Source organism: Polypterus senegalus, chromosome 2, assembly GCF_016835505.1.
Source record: "Polypterus senegalus isolate Bchr_013 chromosome 2, ASM1683550v1, whole genome shotgun sequence".
Taxonomy (NCBI): Eukaryota; Metazoa; Chordata; class Cladistia; order Polypteriformes; family Polypteridae; genus Polypterus; species Polypterus senegalus.
This window is the reverse complement of record NC_053155.1, coordinates 123,431,969-123,452,499: the sequence shown is the minus strand read 5'-3', so window position 1 is coordinate 123,452,499 and position 20,531 is coordinate 123,431,969. Positions and strand designations below refer to the sequence as shown.

Genomic DNA, 20,531 nt, shown 5'->3' with positions numbered 1-20,531 from the left:
AGTCAGGTTTTAGAACAAATCACAGCACAGAAACTGCACTCGTTAAAGTAGTAAATGACTTGCGGGTAAATGCAGACAGAGGCCATTTATCTGTTCTCATCCTCTTAGATCTGAGTGCTGCATTTGACACCATTGATCACAACATTCTTAGAAATCGCCTTAGTCAATGGGTGGGCCTCTCTGGCAGTGTCTTAAATTGGTTTGAATCCTACCTGACAGGGAGAAAATATTTTGTTAGTTGTGGGAATTACAACTCAAGACACATGATATCCAATATGGTGTTCCACAAGGCTCTATCCTGGGTCCGCTGTTATTCTCAATCTACATGCTTCCGTTAGGTCAGATTATCTCAGGGCACAACGTGAGCTACCACAGCTATGCTGATGACACACAGCTGTACTTATCAATAGCACCTGATGACCCGATTCTATTGATTCACTAACACAATGTCTGACTAGTATCTCAGAATGGATGAATAGTAATTTTCTCAAGTTAAATAAAGAGAAAACTGAAATTTTAGTGATCAGCAATAATGGATACAATGAGGCTATTAGAAATAAACTGGATACATTAGGATTAAAAGTCAAGACGGAGGTAAAAAGCTTAGGGGTGATTGTTGACTGTAATCTGAATTTTAAATCACATATTAATCAGATCATTAGGACAGCATTTTTCACTTAAGAAACATAAGTAAAGTTAGACCTCTTATATCACTGAAAGATGCTGAGAAATTAGTTCACGCGTTTGTTTTCAGTCGACTAGATTACTGTAACGCACTCCTCTCAGGACTACCCAAAAAAGATATAAATCGTTTGCAACTAGTGCAGAATGCAGCTGCTAGAATCCTAACTAGGAAAAGAAAATCAGAACACATCACTCCAGTTTTGATGTCACTACACTGGTTACCTGTGTCATTCAGAATTGACTTTAAAATTCTGCTTATGGTTTATAAAGCCTTAAATAATCTCGCCCCATCTTATATATCGGAATGTCTGACACCTTATATTCCAAATCGTAACCTCAGATCCTCAAATGAGTGTCTCCTTAGAATTCCAAGAACAAAACTTAAAAGAAGTGGTGAGGCGGCCTTCTGCTGTTATGCACCTAAAATCTGGAATAGCCTGCCAATAGGAATTCGCCAGGCTGATACAGTAGAGCACTTTAAAACACTGCTGAAAACACATTACTTTAACATGGCCTTTTTATAACTTCATTTTAATCGTAATTTAACTTAATCCTGATACTCTGTATGTTCAATTCATCATAACAACTATTCATGGTGGCTCTAAAATCGGTACTGACCCCTACTCTCTTTTCTGTTTCTTTTTCCGGTTTCTTTGTGGTGGTGGCCTGCGCCACCTCCACCTACTCAAAGCTTCATGATGCTCCAACAATGATGGACGGATTAAAAGGAAGAAGTCTACGTGACCATCATCATCATCAAGCCCTTCCGTGAGAACCCTAAATCCAAAGAGGACTGTTTCATTTATGTTAGGTAGAATGCCCAGAGGGGACTGGGCGGTCTCATGGTCTGGAATCCCTACAGATTTTATTTTTCTCCAGCCGTCTGGAGTTTTTTTGTTTTTTCTGTCCCCTGGCCATTGAACCTTACTCTTATTCGATGTTAATGTTGATTTATTTTTTATAATTATGTCTTTCATTTTTCTATTCTTTAATATGTAAAGCACTTTGAGCTACTGTTTGTATGAAAATGTGCTATATAAATAAATGTTGTTGTTGTTGTTGTTATTTGCAGGACTTGTGTTGAAGAGACATTCGGAATCTGTCAAGCGTTATAAGCACATGACCGGTTTCAGCGATAAAATCACATCCAGCTTTTGAGAGTTTAAACATTCATAAACATCAAAGTGTCCACTACTGAAATCGTCACCTGTGAATCTAAGATGTTTAAGAGGCATTGGCAGTTGTCGAAAGGTGTAAAATATTTGGCCATTTCGGTACACTTGAAAGCAACAACCGAACAATTCAGTGGCAGCCATCAACTCACATGCAGAACCATAGGTTTCACTCTTCTAGTGCTCCTGTGTAGTATAATTATCTCCTGTACCATCATCAGTCCACAACTTGAACCTGTCCCAGTCATTCAATACATAAGACACAATGTTCCTCGGGATATCAAGAGTGAGCCTGATATGGCTGTGCAATATGATCATCTCGATAGACATGGTAATGGGGGTTGGAATGATAAAGGAAATGGGTACCTGAGCAATGTAAAGTAAATGTAAAATACCTACACAATAACTATAATTGTAATAAACAAACAATAAAACAGTGGAGAAGCCGTGGATTAAACAAAAAGGCTGTAGTTATCAGTAGGGAGACGTGAATCCTGTGGCGAAGCAAGGAATGTAGAGACCGGAGCGACGGACGGTCTTATATAGGCAGGGAGCCAACAACGTGGGAGGCGTTGGGATGTGGGACCCAACGCCACCTCACACGGCGACCAAGCTGCAGGCTATGGACGTATATGTGTACGTAAGTAGGATTCAGTTAGCATTGGGAACCTGTGTACCAAATTTCTTGAAGATGGGCCCATAAGTAACAAAGACTGTTGAAAAGTTCAATATGGCGGCCGACAGTGGCATCATACCACCGAAATAAGTACATAAATTTCGAGAAGATGAGGCCATTAATTAGAAAGTTCAACATGGCGTACATTGTTGACCGTTATGACCATTACGCGTAGAATTTCAAAATAAAACCTGCTTAACTTTTGTAAGTAAGCTGTAAGGAATGGGCCTGCCAAATTTCAGCCTTCTACCTACACGGGAAGTTGGAGAATTACTGACGTTTGGAAAATTCAATATGGCGGCCGACAGTGGTGTCATACCACCGAAATAAGTAGCATACATCGGTTTTGGTTAGCACAGGGAGGCCACCTACCAAATTTCGTGAAGATGGGGTCAGCCTTCTACCTACACGGGAAGTTTGAAAATTGGTGACGTTGGAAAGTTCAATATGACGGCCGACAGTGGCGTCATACCATCGAAATAAGTAAGTACAGCGGTTTCAGTTAGCCCAGGGAAGCAGCCTACCAAATTTCGTGAAGATGGGGCCATAAATAAGAAAGTTCAACATGGCCGGACGTTGTCGACCGTTATGACCGTTACGTGTAGAATTTCGAAATGAAACCTGCTTAACTTTTGTAAGTATGGTGTAAGGAATAAGCCTGCCAAATTTTCACTTTCTACCTACATGGGAAGTTGGAGAATTAGTGATGAGTCAGTGAGTGAGTGAGTGAGTGAGTGAGTCAGTCAGTCAGTCAGTCAGTGAGGGCTTTGCCTTTTATTATTATAGATATATATTGTGGTAGATAGGGGCGCTCTCGCTCCTTTGAACCCCTGTCCATGTCTCCAGACACCAGGTAAAAGTCCAAAATACGACTTTATTTAATCTCCACAGTGCACAAAGCACCCTCTCCTCCACAATACTCATACAAATCACAAATAAACACAATAATACAATCCTCCACTCCCAGACGCGTTGCCACCCTTCCACCCAGCTCAGCTCGCCGTCTGGGAGCTTCCACAGTCCTTTTATATCTTCTGACCCGGAAGTGTTCTCCATCCCCAGTCCATGTGACTCTCAATCACTTCCGGGTCAGATACAAGTTCTTTTCTTCACCCCGGAAGCACATCATTCCTCTTGTCCACATGTGCTTCCGGTGTGTAGGGAAAATATCCATTACTCCTCCCTGCAGCGGCCCCTAGTGGCCCCCATGGCATCCAGCAGGGCTGTGCATAAAAACTCCATTGTCCATGATGCCCTGCTGGTCTTCTGGGGACCTCCATGCTGCAAGGAGGGCTCCACCTGGCGGCTTGGGGGTATTGGCTGGGATAAACGGCCGGCCATCCTCCACAGTATTCCCCTAACAGCGACGAATTATCATTCGGAGCGGCCTGCCCCGAGAGGGAAGTCTTTCTCCAAGAGGACATTCCGGTTGAGCCTTGACTAATCTTTGCATCTTGATCCCTGGAGAATCTAGGGGGAATATTATTCCAATTCGATATCTTGTCCCCCTCCCTCCAAGGACAGTATCGGCAAATGTGGCCCAACCTTCGGCACCCGTAGCACTGCCTCCGTCCTCCTGGTATTTTCCCCCGGTGGACCTGAAAACAAGGGGAAAACGTTAGGGCCGCCCCTTCTCTTGCTGGGAAAGAAACCCCTGCTGCCTCTCCTTTTCCTTTCTTGTCAGGAGACCCCTGTTTTACTTTAGAAGTCTCCTGTTTGATCTGGGGCTTGTCTACAGTCTGAGTCTCTCTACTAGATAAAGAGAGACCCTTCACTGTCTGCACACCTCTAGTTTTACAGATGACCGGTAGCGGCGTCTTAAGGACCGCCTCGCTCCAGGAGCCAGCACTATTCAGCCGCCCCGGCTCGATCGTTCCTTCCTCCGACCGGTCAGTCATCGTAGCAATCTCCTTTGTAGGGTATGCAGTGTATTGGCACCCGCTACTTATTAAATGCGGGCCCAGATCACACCGTGTCCCTCTATTATATATGATACGGGTCTTGCTTACCTGTATCGCCGCATCATTCATCTCTGGAGGCGCCCCAACAAATCGCCGGCTGTGCATAAAAACTCCATTGTCCATGATGCCCTGCTGGTCTTCTAGGGGACCTCCATGCTGAAAGGAGGGCTCCACCTAGTGGCTTGGGGGTATTGGCAGGGATAAATGGCCGGCCATCCTCCACAATATATATATATATATATATATATATATATATATATATATATATATATATATATACAGGGTGGGCCATTTATATGGATACACCTGAATAAAATGGGAATGTTTGGTGATATTAACTTCCTGTTTGTGGCACATTAGTATATGTGAGGGGAGAAACTTTTCAAGATGGGTGGTGACCATTGTGGCCATTTGGAAGTCGGCCATTTTGGATCCAACTTTTGTTTTTTCAATAGGAAGATGGTCATGTGACACATCAAACTTATTGGGAATTTCACAAGAAAAACAATGGTGTGCTTGGTTTTAACGTAACTTTATTCTTTCATGAGTTAATTACAATTTTCTGACCACTTATAAAATGTGTTCAATGTGCTGCCCACATCTCTAATGTGCCACAAACAGGAAGTTAATATCACCAACCATTCCCATTTTATTAAGGTGTATCCATATAAATGGCCCACCCTGTATATATATATATACACAGTATATATATATATATATATATATATACAGTAAAGACAAGCTGAACTGGTCTATTAATACAGAGGAACTACTGTATATAATTCATAGAACAGCAAACTCTTTTTTTAGGAGACTGTGTTCCTTTGATGGTTGTATACACACAACTGAACTCATGCTAATACTATATACAGAAAGTCTTTAAAATTAAACATGATTTAGGTTGTTTGGAAGTGCCTGAAGATTTGAAACATATAAATATGAATAATTAAGTTTATAACTGTACGAGTTTAGACTTCATCATAATGTTAAGGAAGATTTTTGTTCCTATATCCCAGAAAATCATACAGAACTTGTTTCTTTTACACTTTGTTAGGTCAAATGTAGTACCCATTGACTCCTGATTTTCAAATGGGCCAGATCGAATTCAGCCTTGTGGTATACAGCCATTGAAATTCAACTTAAAGCCTCTTTAATATAGGATATTCTTAAGGAAACATGTCATTCTTTAAAATCTTAATTTTAGCGTGCTAAACTTAAGGTAAAGGTTATCCCACCCTGAAGAGAAAAGAAGGTAAGAGAAACGTTGTTTTGTTAGGATGGTAACCTTTACAGATGCACACGGAGAGCCCCTTACTAACTCTATATTTTGGCAATAAATTGTATTGAAAAATAAGATATATAGTTCAATGTGAACATGCTCTCAAATTACACAAATAATCCAAAAAATCACTGTTAATATAAAAATGAGAGAATGCTTTACAGTGAGTTAATCATTCAGGGCTCCTTTCAGATATCACATAACAATATTTATGCCTTTTAAATTCTGAACCATGAGCAACATGTCACTTTGGCACTTCCCCTGCAGGCAAGGTGATGTAGACCGTGTAAAGAAAAATCCTAAAGGAAAATTGACTGGAAGGCTGAAACCACAGAAATTCCCAGTGTGACTCATAACTATGTCATATTTACAATTATAGTCCTTAACAGAAGGTAAAGAATTTCTAAAGGTCTTTTTAAACTGTGCTGATTTGGGTCTGCTGCCACTTTAAACTCATTTTTTAAATTTGCTCCCTTCATCTCAATAAGTCATTCTTTATTTAAAAAAAAAACCATGCACATCAGAATCTCCGTTATAGGGCTAAACAGATGACAATTCAAGATCAAATTCATAAACAGAATATTAAAATCTAAGAAATAAATACAAGACAAATACATACAAGAAATGCCCCAAGAGTATACACAAGTAGGTCTTTCAAAGTTGTACCTGAAACATTTTAATGTTAACAAAAGTTAACATGAAAGGCTACATAGATCAGGCACAGCTACAGAACAAAACCACATAACAGGGAACATAGTAATAGAAGAGAGCAAACTGAAAAAATCTGAATAGAGCTTTAAAGCAAAAAAGTATATATAGTACAGTAAGTATAGTCATTAGAACAATCTAGATGAGAACAGGCCATTCAGCCCAACAAAGCTTGCCAGTCCAATCCACTTAATTATTCCAAAGTGAGATTTTGAAGGTACCTAAAATTGTACTGTCTACTACACTACTTGGTAGCTTATTCCACGTGTCTACAGTTCACTCTGTAAAGAAAAACTTCAATGTTGTAATGTCTGTGTGAAACGTCCCCTTAACAAGGTTCTAACGGTGTCTCTGTGTTTTTAATGAACTCTAATAGTAACAGTCTTAATCTACTGTATTTACTCACTTTATAATATTAAACAATTCAATCATGTCTCCTCTTAACTCCCTTTTGTTTAAACTGGAAAGGCCCAGCTCTTTTAATCTTTCCTCATAACTCATCCCCTGTAGCCCTAGAATCAACCTAATCACATTACTCTGGACTTTTTCCCCGGAGAGTTGCAGTCAGGGCGGCTGATGGAACGGTCCTTATGGATGAGACTGCAGTTGTGACCCTGCTGGGCTGTCTACTTTGAGCAGTTGTTCAAAGCTGATCCTCTGGCTAGGACATTGGATATCTCTGAATCCATGGTTCTTGAGGCTGACCCTCCAATTAGCTGTGTGATTGAACAGTTAGTGAACCAGCTGAGGGGAGGAAAGGCTACAGAGATCTGTGGTATCCGGGGTGAACTACACCCTGAACTACCACTGTCACATTCATGTTTTAACAGTGACATTCAAAATTGTCATTATCTTTACTAAAATTATAGCTATCCATCCACCCATCATTAGAACATAAGAAGCCTGACAAATAAGAGAAGACCATTCAGGCTATCAAACTCATACCCAATATATATTTAAAGCTGTTGAGGATTCAGTTTATATGATTAAGACATTGGCACTTTGTACAAAGAGGTGCTTCCTTGCTCACGGTCTTAAATACACTTTGTATAAATTTCCATTGGTGTCCTCAAATAATTGATTCATCAATTTAACTGAAAGAACTCAGCTTGCCTTTCAGAATTTTAAAGATCTCTCCTAAAGACTAACAAGGTTTAATTTCATTTGCCTCTGAGTAGAACATTTCGTTTAGTCCAGAAAGGCAGTTTCTTAATTTCCTCTGTACAGATTGTAACACAGCTGTTTTTTTTTTGTGGTGTTGTGACCGCAATGCATACAGAACCTCAGGTGCCATCTTAGCGGTACATTACATAGTCTGGACATAACATTTCTTGACATATACATTTAACAGTTTTTACATATAACCAAACATTTAATTTGTCTTTTCAATTTATCGTCATTGTTTTTGTTGCCTTGTAAATACTTGCTGTCAATCCAGTTATAGTCTCATCTACAAATTTTACACATTTACTGAATATACTAGCATCTCTGTCGTTAATATAAATAAGAAAGAGTCATAGTCTGTGCATAGATCGATCCCCTAATCACCTTACCCCATGTGGTGCATTCTCCTCTTATCTGCACTCTTTGTCTCTGGGCAGTTATCCTACTTGAAATGAAGTCTTTTATGTGTTCTGTTTTCAGTTTTCAAAAATTATTCTTCAGTGTGGAAATATATCAAAGGCATTTTAAATGCCAAAGTAACTTATCTTGTTTGTGTTGCTTTTGTCGAGTAGACCAGTGGGCCATTGAAAAAGGTGTAACAGATTGGTTTGGTAGGAACATCTTTGTCTATTATTTGACATATTATGTAATTCTGGTTATAGTTTCCATAATTTTGCACAGGATAGAAGTAAAGTTGAGAGTGCACAAATGCTAAAACATATTATGTCTCCCTTTTTGTGGATTGGAGTCACGTTTGCAACCTGCCATTCTCCATCTTGACATGACCATCAGAATATGGTTAATAAAAGTTTTATACATAATGATGTGTTTTATTTCTTTTAACACTAAAATATTATTATGCCCCATAGTTGTATTTGTTTTCTTTGATTTCAGGGTCTTAGGCACATAGGGCTCTTCTATTTTGAAATGTCTAAACTTGTTTTTACTTCTGTCCAAGGCATCCCATTTACTTTTTATTTTTCTTCCACAAAATACTTGGAAAAATTAGTTATTTAGTTCATCTGCTATTTGTTGATCATTTATGCACCTGCGGCATCTTAAATTATCTTTAATTATTTTTCTTTTACTGGACTAGTGTTTCCTGTTAGTTTTGCCTTCAAAAGTAATTTATTTTTCTGTTAACCTCTCCCTTTTTTCTTTGTTCCTTTTCTACAGAGTCTAATATTCTCTCAATCCTTTCATTCATTTTCCTTTCCTATTTTTATTATTACAGAGCCAGGAGCAGGCTAAGCCAAATCCAGTATTATTAGGAGCAATTCAGAACAGGACTGGAATAAACAGAACTCTATTACAGGTCACAGTTACACCCACAACAACACTTACTTACGCTAGGCCAATTTTAGAAAAGCCAGTCTGTCTAATATGAAACTCCTATGAATGAAACAAAAATTCAGATAACTGGGGGAAACACTAAAAGTCATGGAGAATCTCCACACAAACTGTGTCCAGGAACCTAACTCAGATCTCTGGAGCTGTGAGGCACCACTCTGCCCATTTGGGCTATAATATTTGTTAGATCTAGCATAAAAAATGGGAACAAGCTAGAAAATGACATTAAAAACCAACACAGTTAAAAAAGTGAACAAGACTGTCTGTCAAGATCCTTCCTATTAATCTGTGCACTTTAGTTCTACTCTAGTCTATGAGGGACGCTTAAATTGCAAGTTTCACTTTTTTAATCATGTATATATGCATTTGGACAAAATAAAAGTAACTGCAAATAAACCAAACAGGGGATATTTACAGTTAGGTCCATAAATATTTGGACAGAGACAACGATTTTGGTTCTATACATTACCAGAATGAATTTTAAATGAAACAACTCAGATGCAGTTGAAGTTCAGACTTTCAGCTTTAATCTAGTGGGTTGAACAAAAAGATTGCCTAAAAATGTGAGGCAAATACCCAAATATTTATGGACCTAACTGTATGTTCAAAGAAATGTTAAATTTTCACTGCAGTAATGACTTCAGCATAACTCCTTTTTATAAAGTACATCTTGATCTGTGAACTTGTAAGCATGTGGATATTTGTGACCTCTACCCTCTTCTCCAAAAATTAGACTTTTTAAATTAAAACCTTCAGTGTAGACATGGCATCAGCCAACTCATGTAAACTGTATTAATGCAACACCTGCATTTTTAACATATAGAGGCATCAACTTGACTCCATTTATGTCTTTGCCATTTTTAGAATACAACGAGGACTGTATGTTGTTAACATCATCTCACTTCCTTAGAATACTTGCACACAAATGTTGTCTATGGCAACTTCTCTGTTTCAATAACAAAGACACACTCAGTGCTCTCCCACAGAATGGTCATTGTTTGTTAGTCACCACAACCACCATCATCTATTGAGAAGTTTTTACAATGTTGATCAATAAAGCAAAGCTTGAAAAAAAGTCACTTAAGTATTAACACTCCCACTCTTTACTTTTAAGGCCAGTCTTGTGTTGTGCGTTAAGGGCTAAAAAAGGAGAAAATTCATGTTCGTTCTATCTATCTATCTATCTATCTATCTATCTATCTATCTATCTATCTATCTATCTATCTATCTATCTATCTATCTATCTATCCTACTTATGTTATAGAGTATAATATACATAATGTATTTATGTAACCTATGTTACCATGAAGAGTGTGAATGTGTCATTGTGCCACGAATGGATTGATATCCTGACCAAAACAGTTTCTGCTTTTGGATGGATTACCTCCAACTCCCCAAAGCCTCAAATAGAGAATGAGCAGCTCCACTAAATGGCTTTACATCTTATATATATGGAGAGAGGTAGACAGAAATTGAGAGAAAGAGTGTACAGCAAGCTGAAAAATAAATCACTCTCTTTAAGTAACTTAACTTTATGACACAAGGTAGTCTTCTTGGCTGCCCTGCAAAAATAACAAAAAAGAGGTAAAATAATAAACCAAATTGCAGCTCCATTATAAAAATAATTACAAAGATTAACACTCAAAAGGAAAAACTAAATGCCAAAAAAAGGAAGGAAAACAAAATCTCGATGCATCTCTATTATTTATTTAACTGGTCTTGAGCTCTCATCTACTTGTTTGATTGGCTGGCTTTCCTACTTCTCCACCAGAATGTAACACACAGATATTCCTTTCACCTCTCATGTCTCTGTTATTCTGTCATTCTCTCTCCAGGCACCAGCCTGTTTTCCAGTTGAGCTTTAGCCAATTCTCCTCCTAAAGGTGAACCCCTGTCCCAACAGCTTCTCCTGGGGCGCCAGCTTCACACCCCATCCTGGGTGTGTTCTTAGTGTTGTTCTCTCTTCCCCTGGAGGCTGTCTGTGTGACCTAGTTCTAGTAAAATCCTGTCAACCAGGACCCTTTTTATAATGTATTTGTTTATCTTTGTTAATAAATATTTTAACTTAAAATTATCTTTAGAAAGTCAGATGTTTTGGAGAGAGCAAGCTATTTCTAATCTATCCTTTTAATCCTTATAATTATAAGTGCCAATGTAGCATTAGGATTCATGGCAATAACTCCTGGGAGAACTGGAAATTAAGGTCAAAGCTGTCTTAAATTAAGATTAAAAAATGACAACAAAAGAATATCAGCTGCACTATTCAGGTGGCAGTGATTAAGTTTTATTTTTGTGAAAATAATACAAATCTTTTTGGTTGCATATTTTTGGTCTATGAAAGGAATTTGAACACATATAAAAGTGATCATTTTCATATATGAATAAAAATGTGAATTCATATTCAGATTTACTGAATTATATATTATATAAGACCAGTGAAATGTTCTTCTAATAATGTTTTGATTTTTCTTTAGAATTACACAATTAAATCATTATATATACAGAACATCCTCTCAACATTTACTCAACATTCAAGTGACTAATTCTATTGCATAACAGTCTGCTGGTGAAGTCTTACACACTATATAATAGGCAAGGGCTGTCAGGCACCACTACAGACCACCTCAGTGCTACACACAAGGCACAATGCAGTCTTTGAAGATCCTCTTTTTTGTTGCTTTCCTGGCAGCAGCATATGCTGTCCCAGTATTGCCGGACAACACTGAAGAAGAGAATGCTGAATTTGCACAGGTAAAGTCATTTAGTTTTCAGTACCAATTATTAACTAGAGTAAATTTACAAGTGAGGTATTAGCCATATAGTGAATCTAAACTGAGAGAAAACAGCCAGGCAAGTATTTATTTTTGTAGTTATTATGGGTATTGCATTAAGCTCTGCCTGTAAATACTTAGTGGCAGAAAAACACTTGAACATACTTGTAACTTAAATACCAGATGTCACTGACATTTACCAGTCCTGTAATAACCTGCATTTTGAAATGCTGTTTTGCCCACAGGTAGAATTAAAAGAGAATAAATTTGACATTGTTTGTAATGATAAAAATTCTAACAACCCTACTGATATTTTTAAATTGTTAATGTATTTTAATATCAATCTGAAGAATGTATGGCTGAATTATTTGTCTTGAACAATTTAGGCACGAGTGTGCTGTTGTGAACTTTTTTTAATCAATTACAGCTCTAGCTAGGATAGCTTCCTATATTTCATACTTCTCTTAAAATTATTTTTTTCTAATAAAAGTGAAATTACTTCACTTTAAGTGTACATTTATTATTTTCCAAAGAATTCATATAATTGTACTAGTCATAATTTTGATTTTATATAAATGTTTCATCTTTCTGCTTATCTGAAATCCTTTTTGTTATGTTGTTCCTTTTTCCATCAGGAGTACCTTCGAAAATTATACAACCTTACCTCCAGCTCTGGGTCTAACTTCAGACGACGCGGTAATGAAATGACTGAAAAACTCAAAGAGATGCAGAAATTCTTTGGCCTCCAAGTGACTGGTACACTGGATTCTAGTACCCTGGGTGTTATGAAAAAATCAAGATGTGGCGTCCCTGATGTGGCTCATTATTCCACATTTCCTGGTGCTCTAAAATGGAAAAAAAATAGCCTCACTTACAGGTAATTAATGAGCAACAAAGAAACTACTAGTTACTTTATTTAATAAAGAAAAAAGACTACACTCCTTCGTAACATTTTTTGATTTACATGAGCAGTAATGATGTCCTTGTGAGTTCTCCTTTCACAAGACGGTGTATTAAAAGCCTGAAAAAGTAATGAAGTCCAAGAGACCTCTTTATAGTGAATTTCCCCTTGGGATTAATAAAGAATCTATCTATCTATCTATCTATCTATCTATCTATCTATCTATCTATCTATCTATCTATCTATCTATCTAAAGTGTTGTTAGGGCATACATTGAAGGATGCATGACATGCAATCATTTCAAAGACATACACATAGGAATATTATTTTAGCAGTTTAGTATAATTCAACAAATGTTTTCAATACTGACTGAAGGTGTGTGAGCATCTACTGTATCTTTTTAAGGTTTAGGAGAAACTTATGAATGTCATTAAGTATCAATATTTACTTTCTTTTCTTTTGTAGAATTGAAAACTACACACCTGACATGCCCCAAGCAGATGTAGAGAAAGCAATAGAGAAAGCTTTTGCAGTTTGGACTAAGGTGACGCCTTTGAAAATCGCACAGATCTACAGCGGGACAGCTGATATTATGATCTCCTTTGTTACTGGAGGTAACTATAAATAATCCAGCAACTATTCGAAAGGATAGATACATATAATATAAATGATATTAAAAATAAATATTCATTGTTGTTAAAGAGAATGGAAAGCTTTTATTAAGCTGTGGTTGATTTGTAGCTCCACTTAAAACAATTGTGTTTAGAAATAAAGTAAGCTTATTGCTCTCAGCTTACTTTGAGCATTTGATTCAAAATTTTCTTGGCATTTCCACTACCCTAACAAATACTAAAATATAATGTACTGTATGTATCTTGACTTTTCCAAACCACTTTTCCAAAAGATATGTAATAATTACTTAAATAAAGAAATATATTGAATAAATAATATTTTAACTAACAAGTTATAATGGTTTAGAGCATCTACTTCACAACTCCAGACACTTAAGTCCTTCATAGAATTTCCACTGCTTCCCATGTCTGAAAGGAACTTATTTGATTTCTTAAACTTTGTCTGATGTTCAGAAAATGTGCAATTTAGGAGTGCCTACACTGAATTGTTGAAATATGCGTTTGCATGGTTTGTGATCAATTGACACCTTCTTCAAAGTTAGTTCCTGGTTTGTGCCCGGTATTGAAAGAAGTGTTTCTGGCATCAAGTAACTTGGCAGTAGAAAAAAAATGGTCCCCAGAACTCATTGGAAGTATGGACATGTGGTATATTACATCTAGTGTCCACTGAGCCAGTGGCTTAGACGGCTCTCCTATCATGTATCTTGGAAGGTGCTAAAGAGGCAGTGCTAACAAGGAATGTAATTACTGTGGCTGAAAATGAACGTATTTAAGGTTGCATTGTTATATTAACACTCAGGTAACACTAATCATATAAATATCAATACGTCTTTCTCTCTTTCTCTCTCAGTCCATGGTGATAATTCTCCCTTTGATGGCCCTGGAGGATTTCTAGCTCATGCCTTTGCACCTTCAGATGGCATTGGAGGTGACACTCATTTTGATGAAGATGAAACATTTACAAGTGGATCAGCAGGTAACATATAAACACAATTACATCTTAAAATAAGATATTGTAGATCAATCAGTTGAGAAATGTGATGAAGGAATTTGTACAAAACTGTTCACAATTTTGTATTTCAGGATATAACTTGTTCCTTGTCGCAGCCCATGAGTTTGGTCATGCTCTTGGTCTGGGTCACTCAAACGACCCTGGTGCATTGATGTACCCAATTTACAGCTATGTCAACCCTGGGACATTTTCTTTGTCACAGGATGATATTCAAGGGATCCAGTATCTCTATGGTTAGTATCATTGGTGTATATAAAAATACATTTTAATAAGTTAGATACAGTAGTTTTTCCACTAATGATTATTTTCAAACAACTCCGTCTTTTCAGCTGCTGGTTGACTATGTGAGGCTCACTACCAAACATTCAAATATAATCAGTTTTATCCTCTTATTATTTCCAATTAAGATTTGAAAAGACCCTACTAGTCTCATGTGAATTTAATTAAGTATCTGTTCGCTCATTTATTATGTTTTCCAGGGCCAAGTTAATCAATCTTATTTTAATATTTTTACATTTTTAGAATAAACCACAAATTTGATAAATCCAGATTAATTTTATGATTTTTTAACAGGCCCTAACTCCAATGCTCCAAACGATCCAGTGCCTGATGCCCCAAAAACTCCAAATGCTTGTGATCCAAACCTATCTTTGAATGCTGTGACCACTTTGCGGGGAGAAATGATGTTCTTTAAAGACAGGTAAGAGCAAAGAGCCTTCAAGTATACAGTAACAGTACCACTAAATTGCCAAATACACACAATTAATGTAGCAATGAGAATATCATTAAAGTGCATTTGCTAGGATGTTTTTTTAGATCATTCACCTTCAGTTGTAAAACAAATAATTCAATAATAACTGAATTCATTATTTTATTATTATCAAAAATGTACAGCAACATTGCTTCACTGTGGATATATTTCCTCAAAAAATGTTGAAAAACAAAACAGCATAATAGGCTTTATAAAAGGAGGTTCAACAGTACAGCCTCTTCACATATTATCAATCAATGCTTAGATATTTAAATTTGATCAGAGTCTGCCCATTTTATGCAGTTCTGCTTATAGTCCCATCACTCCTATGTACTCGCCAATAAGCAATGATAATAGTTTGATTTCATATTATTTTTTTCTTTAAGGTTCTTTTGGCGAAAAAGCCCCTACGTGGCCAATGTTGAACAGTACACCATTACATCTTTCTGGCCCGAATTGCCTGATAACATTGATGCAGCATATGAAAGCAGAGAGCGTGATTTAGTCTACCTCTTTAAAGGTAATTTCTTTTTTCTGTCTGAGTTATCAATAACACACACAATATGTCATAGTTCAAATGTGTACAACACCATGAATAAAAAAAACAGCACAGCCATCTTACCGAATGACTACAAATAACTGCAGGGGAAATAGCCCCATAAAACACATACACATACACAAGCAATCAAAAGTAATGCCTTCAATGTATTTACGAGTCTGCTGCTCCCATTTCATATACAAGGGCTCCAAATTTTACTCAGGAACCGTAGTCTTAATATACTAAACAGGGTGCTGATCTGTGACAAGTGGAAATTACCAAAGTTTAAATGGCTTTTGAAAATACATTGGAAAACTGTATTACTGTATGATAACAAAAAATTGTATTTCGTCTACATTGATTGCTTTACTGAGAATGATAGCTTATTGACAAAAAAATGTATTTACAATGACAAACCACTTCTCATTCATCCATCCATCCATTTTCTAAATCCACCTATCAAAGTATGGTCTCCCTTTTCCAGCAAAAAGCCAGAGCAATTCTTGGACTGCCCATCGCAGGATATACATACACGCACATATACTGTATCAGAAGTCACTCCACCTAACCTGCATGCATTTGGATCATATTTCACTTGTCCTGATGAGGGTTATAATGGTGCTATCTATAGTTTTTTTCCCCCATTTGCACCTGGATTATTTCTATACATAATGTAATATAAATATCCCTTGTTCGGCTATGAATCTCTTAGAAGGGTCCATGCCCACAATCCCTCTCTACTGAAATTGCAAAGATGGCTTCATACCTTGATAAGCTCTCAAAACTAGGTCCTCTGAATCTGGAGCAGTAGTAGCTTTGTTCTCAGATTTCACTGTAATGCTAATTTTTGAGCTCATCATGAAAGGTGAGCACTGAAACATGATGAAGGAACATAATTTTGAACCCTTGTCTTGATTGTTTTCATTAATGTCTAATGAGGGGATGTGAATGTAAGTTGATTAGTAAATTGAAAGCTTTTTCTGAGAACCTACCCCCTGCTTCACCACCACCATCTGGTAAAAAAGTTGCAGTACAGCCACTAATGAATCGTTCAGCTGAACTTTAGGTTCATGAGAAGCAAGAGATTCAGTCATAGGGGTTGAATATGCTTTGACCAAGCAAATATAGTTAAGCAGTAATGACGGTCCACCAGTCTTGTGGTAAGCAAACGAAAATATGGGCTTCTAGGACCTTTGGTGAATGGTATTCAGTGCCTGTCTGCAATTAGAATGTTGTCTGTATTCATAATGCTAAACTAAAATCCATTAAGGGTAGGCAAAAGGGCAAATGCTTTTCAAAAAGCTGAGGATTAAATCCTGTCCATCTGGGTTCTCTACCAGATGAAGGAGCAGTGCTCAGCCTTGTAACCAGCTGGAATGAAGCCAAATGTCTCCATACCTGAGGGCATGATTTTCCAAAAAAAAAAGTTTCTGTAAGCTTTGGTGGTTTATTTTTTATAGAAGTAAAACCTTGGCAATGCATAACACAGATTCTATAAATATGTTCCTTACAGAAGGCTTTTTTCACCATCAAGGCCAACAAACGTAAACAATAAAGTTATATACTGTATCATAAAATTCAGGAAACTGAAGGAAATTGAAATAATGATGTACTGTTAACAACCAAACAAGCAAAATCAAAGATAACAAAATTGTTTTCATCATATGTTAATGAATAACCCTTTTTATTTAATTTTTTTGCAGGAAACCAAGTCTGGGCTCTGTTTGGCTATGACATTCAACAAGGCTATCCACAAAGTATCCAGAAGTTTGGTCTTCCAGCAGGAATCAATAAGATTGATGCTGCACTCTATGATGAAAATGCTGGGAAGGTTCTGATCTTTGTTGGAAACAAATACTACAGGTAGATGTTTCATATCTAAAATGAAAAACATTAAAGCAAAGGAAAAGCTAAAACTATAATTATAGCTAACACTACTTGACTTTTTTAAAAATTTCAGTTATGATGAGGCCAGACGAAGAATTGACAAAGGGTATCCCAAGTCAATAGAAAGCAGTTTTCCTGGAATTGGTGGAAAAGTTGATGCTGCTGTTGAAGATAATGGTAAGTTTATTGTATATGTACAAAGCAAAAGGACTGCCTTGTTTTGTTTTAAGTGCTATATACTGTGTTACAAAGAGTAATTTAATTTTATAGAACACATCAGTATATAACAATATGTGTTATGGCAGGTTATGTGGCTGGCAAGGCACTGACATGATTTAGAAAAAGCATAAGCAGTGTGATAAGGAATAGGCCAGGCTGAGTCTGTACTCTAAATAGTAATAATACTTAAATTTATTTATACACAGTAAATAAAAAAGAAGCCCACACTGCTTAACTGGCAAGCCCCCCAATCTGCCAGTATGGGTTACCAGCCACTAGGGCCAGTACAGTATGTATTACACGTTTAAATGGTGCTTTGGACGTTATTAATCTTCTAAAGTGTAACAAAATATCTTATCTAAACATTTGTGATGGAACTGTCTAAAATGTAATGTATTTTGTTCATTATAGTATCTGCATCTTTATTAATTTCAAATATTTATTTTTTTATTTTTTTACAGGCTTAATGTACTTCTTCAGTGGCTCAAGAATGTTTGAGTACAACATCATGTCCAAGAGAGTTATTCGTGTTTTGGCTACCAATTATTTCTTGGGTTGTTAGAAGAAAAAGAAGCAGCCCTTTTGTATAGCATGATTTCACTTATTTAAGTACTAAACATATTGCACTTCATACTAGATTGTATTTAGCTTTTTATCAGTTTTATTTGTTGTGCTTTGCACTGATAAATGATTATGTGCAATGTTGTCTTCCTAAGTGGAAAAAAATGAATTATGAATATTTGTAATTAATTTATTGAAATGTGCACAAAAACATAAAATTCTGTTGAATCTTTCTTCAATCTTTTCAATCTTTTTTCAATTGTGTTTTCTCTATATATCTACATATAAAAATTATTCTACCTGAACAATAGTGCAAAGAGTATTATGTTAGTTATTGGCTTCAAGAGTGTGAAAAAATTAAACATCAGTAGGGCTAATGCCCCACAGTAAGGAGACCGTGATTTGTGTCCTGGGTGTTCCCTGCGAGGAGTCTGCATGTTCTCCCTATGTTGGTTTTCTACAGGCTCTCTGGTTTCCTCCCACAGTCCAAAAAACAAGCAAGTTAAATAAACTGGTCCTCGTGTGGAAGCTTGTGTGTGTTTGTTGGTGACCTGTGCAGGGGTTGTTCCTTGCACTCTGGAATAGGCTCCATTTGCCTCATGATGCCGCCCTGGATTAGTGGGTTAGGAAAATGGATGGACCTGTTTAATGCATTGAAATTTGTACAAGGAAAAAATGTATTCAAAGAGAGAAAAAATTTGAATGTGTATAAACCATAACAGTGTCCTTGTTCTAAGGCCATGTCCTTTGCATTTATTTGGATGTTTAGCGTGAAATTCTTGTAATAATCAAGGGCTATTAAGAAACGGTCCTTGGGACTATATCCATATAAATGAATGAAGCACACAACAGTCCAAAACCAAAAGGTCTCTGTGTGCTTTGGGGACTGTGTAGGACCTGTGGGACACGGGGAAGACGTGCCCCATGGCTGAAGACTACAAAAATAAATATTTTTGTTTATTTTGACCTGTGCCTCCAGTGTCAGTCTGTGTCGGGTTGGTGTCACAATGACATATTTCCATATGAACCATGGAGCCAGTTGATGGGACTTAACCCTTCTGTCCAGTCTTAAATACTGGGACTTAGTGACGCTTACATTCCATGGAGGACTTGGCAGAGGCTTCTGCTGGATGAAGGTTCTCTCTAACTCAATGCAAAAACTATTTTGGATCAGCCAAGTTCTCTGGAAGGCTAGAAATACCAGAAGGTATAAACTTAAGATTTAATACATTGGGCTTAAACCCATGCAAACAATCAGAGAGACATATATAGAGTATTCCCAGTGAACTCCCATAAGAGCAGTGACTTACACTCCATTGGTATTAAATTGATTCACCAATATATCTAAGAAACTTCTTCAAATCATGATTAACTAATTTGATTTGACAATTAGGTAGTTGTTAATGCAAACATAAATTTATGTAACTAAACTTATTACAGAAGAAACTTCAGAATCGAGAAACAAACTGTGGTCTTATGTCTAAAATGTGGGGAAACTATGAAAATAGCAATTAAGAGATATAAAATTATTAGGTAATTCTCAGAATGAGTGAGTTTTCTTTAACAACAATTAAGGTTAAGGTTACATGGATGGTAGTTTAGTGATTAGATCTGATAATATCAATGCCACTTTTGCTGTTTTAGAGGCACAATTATGACACTGTAAATCAAACACTTTGCAGCATTAGTTAAGGATTAATTAAGGATGTGTGACCTCTTCTCCACCATTAACAGGAGGGACTGGGTATTTGGAGCTTTCTAACTGTGCATGTATTAGTCACATTGACTGCCACTCATTGTACTACACACTGTCCTGCCAGCTGCTCCTGAATATGATTCAGTGTGTTTGTCATTTGATAAACAGCCACCTTTAAATCAATAACCTGCTTCAATACAGCAACAAGCGGCCATCTTATTTCTCCTACTTTTTCTAAACTCTTCAAATACTCGTTTACTCTCATGGTCCATTATATCAGTGGATTCAAGATTCTTTTCTGCCAAAATGACTGTAAATGGTAGGCCACGAAGGTACAGATATTTTGAAGAGACTGGGGGCCTCATGCATAACACCATGCGTAGAATTCACACTAAAACATGGCATACGGACAAAAGCAGAAATGTTTGTATGCACAAAAAAATCCAGATGTATACAGTTAGGTCCATAAATATTTGGACAGAGACAGCTTTTTTCTAATTTTGGTTCTGTACATTACCACAATGAATTTTAAATGAAACAACTCAGATGCAGTTGAAGTGCAGACTTTA

At 36.8% G+C, this 20,531-nt stretch overlaps 1 protein-coding gene across 1 annotated transcript; it reads left to right on the top strand.

Moving 5' to 3' along the window:
* The first annotated feature begins 11,597 nt into the window (after positions 1-11,597).
* LOC120523316 (collagenase 3-like) lies at positions 11,598-19,002 on the top strand. The gene is made up of 10 exons (XM_039744526.1): positions 11,598-11,745; positions 12,401-12,642; positions 13,132-13,280; positions 14,149-14,274; positions 14,382-14,543; positions 14,884-15,010; positions 15,448-15,581; positions 17,303-17,462; positions 17,560-17,663; positions 18,167-19,002. Exons 1-10 carry the CDS (start codon positions 11,641-11,643, stop codon positions 18,265-18,267), a joined length of 1,410 nt encoding a protein of 469 aa, XP_039600460.1. The 5' UTR covers positions 11,598-11,640; the 3' UTR covers positions 18,268-19,002.
* The last annotated feature ends 1,529 nt before the right edge of the window (positions 19,003-20,531 follow it).